At 36.4% G+C, this 6,873-nt stretch overlaps 1 protein-coding gene across 2 annotated transcripts in view; it reads right to left on the reverse strand.

Moving 5' to 3' along the window:
- LOC137274507 (TBC1 domain family member 1-like) overlaps positions 1–6,873 on the reverse strand; it is a 153,095-nt gene that overhangs the window by 84,617 nt on the left and 61,605 nt on the right. The window contains exon 1 of one of the 2 annotated variants that reach the window (XM_067807726.1): positions 6,120–6,785. The exons of the other annotated variant lie outside the window; for it this stretch is intronic. Coding sequence (XP_067663827.1) covers positions 6,120–6,578 — 459 coding nt within the window. The 5' untranslated portion in view covers positions 6,579–6,785. Of the gene's footprint in view, positions 1–6,119; positions 6,786–6,873 lie in introns of those variants that run through there. 2 annotated transcript variants of the gene reach the window in all.

The following is a 6,873-nucleotide window of genomic DNA, read 5'->3' on the forward strand; positions in this document are numbered from 1 at the left end:
CGCCTCACTCAGTTATGTTCCAGCTATATGGCAGCAGTCTGTAAATAATCGAGTCTGGACCAGACAATCCATCAGTCTATGCATTTGGGAACCGATGACATGTTTCAACTCAGTGAGCCTGATCACCTGATCTCGTTGGACGTCTCTTATGACAAGCAAGGGTTGCTAAAGATCAATTCTAAACTAGATCTTCATGGGCTGCCGCTCAGAAAGTGGTCAGATGAAACATGTTATATTTGCGATAAAAGTCTTTCACAATACGAATAGTGACTCCATGTGAGATTAAAAGCCTTGGTCATTAACTTCTTTTCAAAAGCTGCTAAAATGGAGAAAATAAGTGACTTGCTTGACTGACTTAACGTAGATTAGGTATGATTATATGTATATATGGAAAATATTGTTCATTTTTATCATTTTATAGTTTTGTTAAATTAAATCATTTCTAAAAATATGAGAATATGCCTATCTGAATATTTTCTCACAATACGGATATATTTTGATCATATTAAAATATTACATGCTTTCAGACCTAGTGAGTGATTATTATCATCATTATTAAAAAAGTGTCAAAAAAAAAATTTTCCAAATGGATACCAACATGGAAGCAATGCCTTTGGCATGACAAGCAAACACCTTAACTACTGCCCCATAGTAGACTGACCTGGGAATTTATAGCTTTGAACTTTTGACTCAAGCTGGAATGGACCAACATAAACTTCATACTTCCATTTTGCATACATTTCATTGCCTTCGTGTGTATTATATTTTCTATTACTGACATATATTGTCTGCACGCACATTCTAAACCTATATAAAATTACCTCTAAACAGATACACTCTGCATATCGATATGTCACCCTTAACAATCATGTAACTCATTCCACCAAACAAGAAGCTTTCAGTATTTCCTGTTAAAAGGCTGGATAATGTTTTATTGTGAATACAATATTAGCCACATTGTTTAAAAGGTTAGTTCACGACTTACATGCTCAACTTCAGATTTTCTGCTCATTCAGAGAGGCCAAATGGCTCCTGTCTCACTCATCAATGGTGGATTTGCTTAGGTACGTGTTCATGTACCCACAGTGCTATTGAAATTGGTGATAAACATACAGAGTCCACATCTCCCAATTAAATGACAAAGAATGGGTGTCAAAGGGTGTGTAGACGAGTCGTGACGTTTCTAGGGGATAGAATGATGGTCATGCTCAACAACTGTTGGTAATCTTACACACTGGATCTTATGCAGATTTAGCATTTCAAACACTTCATGCAAAATTTATTCAAAAGAACTTACATATCACCCAGTTCTTGTATACTGCTATCAATATTTATGAGATACATTATTCAATATGAAATAACTGGTTGGTCCTAAACCTCTTTTGAGAATGGAGAAAATGTGCAACTTGCTTGTCTGATATAACATAATATAGGTAAGATTAGATCTATAGGGAAATTATTGATCATTGTAATAACTTTATATTTTTGTTTACTTAAAGATCATATATACTCGAGGGGGGTACAAATGCATCTATCATTTATTAACATCATTACAAATGAAACCCTGTCATTAAAACTACTCATTTCGACATTTAATTACCTTAAATTGACCTTTTTGACAACAGTGTGCAATTCTCTCCTGCCAATGAAATATCAGCCAATCAGACCGATGTGCCTCTGTGATGTAATATGAGGTACACCTATGTGGGTTGCTGTAGTATTCATCTACATTTCAGAGAGTAGATTATCTTGTTTATAGGTTTGTCTAAACCTGTGATCATAACAGTTGTTTTGAAAAATGAAAGCTCTATGTTTTCACAGTCTACTGCCACTTAATCGTGTCACCTGCTTTGCTTATTTTCCAAGATACAACTTGTTTTCATAGACAATTCTGTCAAAATCTGTTGTTGTCATAATGTTTATAAATCGTTCTTCATCAGTCTTGTAGTTCTGTTACAAACGGTTCTATCTTGGAAGCGAGGCAGGTGTTGAAGCACCTGATTTAACATGTACACGGTTTCCAAAATGTTTGCTTTGCACTCACAAACAACATATTAGCATGAACTGTGGGGTCAACTGGAAATCTGTTCATGGTGACACCTTCATCCAACCTTCCTTACATGATGTCATTGCAGGGCTCTGGCGACGGGGTTACGTAACCTGTCTGTGGCTTCCTTGGCGATCAAGAGTTAAGCAGATGACTTTTTGGCAACTTTTAATTGCTCGATATGAATTAACCACATGTTTTTATAGAATGCATTTGAGGTTCTGCTTAAGACTAACCATAAGTCTTTAATATGCACCAGTTGAAAGAGTACAAAAACTGTGAATTTATTTGTTCTTTAAATATTTCTTAACAAAATGTGAAAATGTGTGTATCTGAATATTTTCTCACAATATGGATGTGTTTTGATCATATTACATGCTACATTTGACAGGTTGTTTCATAGTTTACTGGTGAACCATCTTCAACACAGTGCAATATATAAAGCTATGCATTCACTGGGTATTACTGCATGGAGTAACACTTATTTACTCAGTAGCAGTATAGTTCCTGTCATGGATAATATGTGTTTGCCATGTAGGATAATTAAAATCCTCATCAGATGCTCATATTCAGTTCTAGTACACAGGCAAATGTTGGTAAAATTCCTAATTAGAAGGTAATTCCAAATTCAGGTCATATTAATTTACAACTAAACTTACTTTGCAAGATGATCGAGGGAAAAGAACACCCATAACTTAGTATGAATTATTTCATTGTGCGAATACCTCAGAATCCAAGAAACAAAAAAGCTTCTCTCTTCTTGTTTCTGTTATCCCTATGGAACATTATCCCTATGTGGGCCTTCAACTCAATATGCTGAGCAGTGTCTAATATGTTTAAAACAAAGACACAGAAGCATTACATACATGCTTCATCTATTAATCAAGAAGTTAAATTGCTGTTGCAGGTACGATAACATATATTTAGTGCTCCAGAAGCTCGTGAAAAGGATTCATTTGTCACAGCCATAACTTTGGGTAAAACGTCAGTGAACCCTGTTGACCTTCACCTCACTTGACCTAAACTACATCCTGAAAGAAACAAGTGTATCATACAGAGGTGACATATTTCTCGTAAAACACCAACTACGTACATTCAACACTGCCTCTGTCATAACATTGTAATACATATTCATTAATGTGCATGACCATTTCAACACACAATAGTTATGCAGTACTTGGTTCCACATGTTCTTATCTAATAGGTCGAACTGTGTACACCTTGACTGTTAAATTGATGCTAGGCTCCAGGTAATTTTTCAACATAATGAGCTGGGACTCCTTATTTTTCCAATATAGGAGCATTGAAAACATCGGAGTACATTTAGAGTACTGAATGGAATTTAACGAAGTCTCTAAATTGTGTGTTTTGTTTCATCTATGCACCAGAACATTGCTACTCTTGTGTAAATCAATACTTTTACAAATACGCTTGTAAACAATTCCAAGAACATTATTTAGAAAACAATTTAAATTGAAAAAGACAAAACCTACACATTCAACAAAACAACCAGTGTGATAATCAAACAGGAAAACTGAATTTGTATATTGCATTTTGCATACATGTTGTATAACACCTCATTTCACACCCTGAAATGCATTGTGTGCAATATCTACTTTCTACCTTCATTGTTTCAACAGCTTGAAGATAGAGTTGATCACTTATCCCACAGACTCTAAAACGTCCCTCTAATCACAAGAAGACACTTCAATACATCTTGCTTGGGCATAGAGAACTCCACAGACTTAACAAGTGGTAATATTCTTCCCTGTTCTCCTGCTGAATATGGAGAGCTGTTATCTGTTATTGTTAACCAAGGGCACTGCTTGGCTATCATATCATGTAACATTGTGTTCTGTCAGCATGTCATACCAAGAGGAGTATACAAGAGTTATATCATATGCTGTATAGCAAGGGTATTTGTTACCATGCATCTGTTTTCAGTCAGTAATGATATGATGGACATCATAATTATTGTAATGGCTATGTGAAAACATAATTTGACGTTAGAGATGAAACAAACTAATGAGTGGTACAAGTGTACACTAAATGTCAGAATTAAAAGGCATAACAATATTCAAGCAATGTCAGTGTTGCTTACAAATACTCGTCTTTGCCTACTTAAACTAGTCAGAGGTTCAAAATATTGTCGAAAAACCACTTGCCACTTTAAGAAAGTAACTTGCCCTAAGTAATTTTCCACTTGCCCTCATTTTATGACATAATCATGATGATTCTAGTAGCCCACTAAACAAGATACCATTATTTGATTGCCCGAAATGAAAACTGATTTATCCCGGGCATCAGGACTTTTTAACCCCGTCTAGTGACTGATACTTGTTGGGATACCAAGATACACAGAGTACAAACAAGTCCAAGTCACTTGGAATGATTACCCAATCAATGACATCAATGACATCTAGCATAAAGTTAATAGGATTCTAACCAAATACAAGAATTTGTTTTTGTTGTGAGGTACGGAACAATTGAGTGTACCATATATCAGTAACAGGAAAAGAGAAGGAGCATAATTTCAAAGTGATATATATTCAAGCTGATAAGACTGGCAACACAGGTTTCATTTCTATGCTTGTTGTTTGACCCTCTACTCGGCAATATTCCAGGGATACCATGGCTATTGGTAAGTAGTCTACACCAGACAATCCAATGACTGACATCATGACCATCGATCTACGCAACTGGGATACGATGACATGTGACAACCAAGTCAGCTAGCCTGACCACCCGATCTCGTTAGTCACCTATTACAACAAGCAGGGCCTCATGAAGACCAATAACCTGATGTCAGGTGAAAGGTGATAAAATATTTTGAATCTGACAACTTTAATCTTTGTTAGAAAACAAAAAGCAAGCAGTTAAAAGTCCATTTCACCTCACAAACAAACATCCTATCCTCTTTAATAAGCTCAACAAAATTATCCTTGGTCACAGACTTAGTTAAATGTCAGAAGTGATAATTGCATCAATTGGTGTAAATGATGACTGATGAGTCAGAACAGATTATAACTGCTGATTTATTACGTGATTCCAAAACTAAAGGAAATATCTCCAAAGGCAATATTTTCAAGCCAATAACAAATTTGAAGTTTAATGTATATAACCTACAACATAAATGTGATTGATTTTCAGCAGTAACATTTGGGAATCCATGATACCACAAACAGTAAGGAAAGGAAGAAGTATCAAAACACATATCATACTCTCATATTTCACAAAGGTCTGGAAAATAAGAACCACGTAAATAGAGAATCTCACCCAAGCGTCTACTGATATCAAATATATCAACACAAGTTGATAAAGTAACAAATATCCGAGGCTTGCCAAGGGTGAGATTCTATTCATCATTCAAAATCATTCCTCATTAGTTTTCAATGAAAAATGTACATCTCTGAACAAAGCACAGGCTTTAGATCTGCAGTGCAACTTTGTCATAGCATTGTGACATCAAGTTCATGACGTCATAGCATTGTCTGGGCATTGTGCAAATCTACTGTCAAGGCAATTTTTCTTAAGAGATATCATCTGATCTCACATAAGCGATATCTCCTGTAGAACACAGTTTTGGATAACAATTTTTTACTCCGGCCTTCATGAGCTTTCAAAACTAGATATGTGTTCAATGAATAGGTGGCATGCTACTGAATATATATCAATAAACCGATTTGCCATAAGTGAGCTTCTTATAAAAAACTGGCCATGTCATATTGGTTGATATATGTGGTACATGGAAGGTTTTAACATCATAAAATTGATGTGGTTTGTGTAAATGTAAAACAGTGTTATATAACAGTGTTATATATTCTATACTTTATATCTAATTAATAATAATAATCCTGCACAAAGTATCTAATAATTCTAGCAAAGAAAAACATTAGTGGCAGGTGGGGCTGCAGTGTAGAAACACTACATAAATTCCAAAAGACGTGGAATTTATCATCCTAAACTTAACAAAGTTTGCCCAGGCAGTTTCTTTTTGGCATTTTCTACAGTTTAATAGCCAGCGGGTATTCTTAAAGCATTTTTCGAAATAAAATATGAATTAAGTACTCACAGTGTCCGGTTCGTGTGCCATGAACACATGACACTCGAAGTCATCACTGTTCAGCTGTTGGCGAGAAAGGTAAGCAAAACATCTTGGCTCCTGATGCAGTTTGGCAAATCTGGTCAACTCTTGCAGTTTGTGTTCAAACAATACGTCAGTTCCAATGTCGTCACAACCTGTTGCTTTGAGACTGTGGGACAACACCTCAAGTGTCACCTCCCTTGCTCCCTCCTTTCGCCGTCGAATCTCGGCCATAACCCACGGCTGAACGCTCTGGGTATGGCGTCTATCCATGCAAGATGACCCAAGATACGCCACCTTGAAAGTTTTGCTTGATGCATCTCCCGTCTCAGCCATACCGGCCGCTTGCTTCACCTCGGGGTCGACTTTTACTGATTCCATACCGCACAGCCTTGAACAGCTGATCAACGGAACGCGCACCTGCTTTAAATCAGAAGTCAAAATCATAAACAAACCAGAAGCCTGGCTGCAACCTCAGTGTCGTCAACACTTCTCTCTCACATCTTTCTGGTAATCTTCAGAATAGTATGAAACGGTTGTCACAGCATGAAACTTGCGACCTTCTCGAGTAGACGAATTCTGATATTCTGTGGTTATTTTCGTCTGCACAAACTTCCACGCTTTTGTTTAGCCGCCATACTTGACATGACGTCACCAACGTCACAATAAGACAGTATTGATTTGTGGACGCATATACTCTGCTAAATACAATAAGACATTTCGTCACTGAAGAAACTGATTT

The sequence above is a fragment of the Haliotis asinina genome, chromosome 2 (genome assembly GCF_037392515.1).
Source record: "Haliotis asinina isolate JCU_RB_2024 chromosome 2, JCU_Hal_asi_v2, whole genome shotgun sequence".
Classification (NCBI taxonomy): Eukaryota; Metazoa; Mollusca; class Gastropoda; order Lepetellida; family Haliotidae; genus Haliotis; species Haliotis asinina.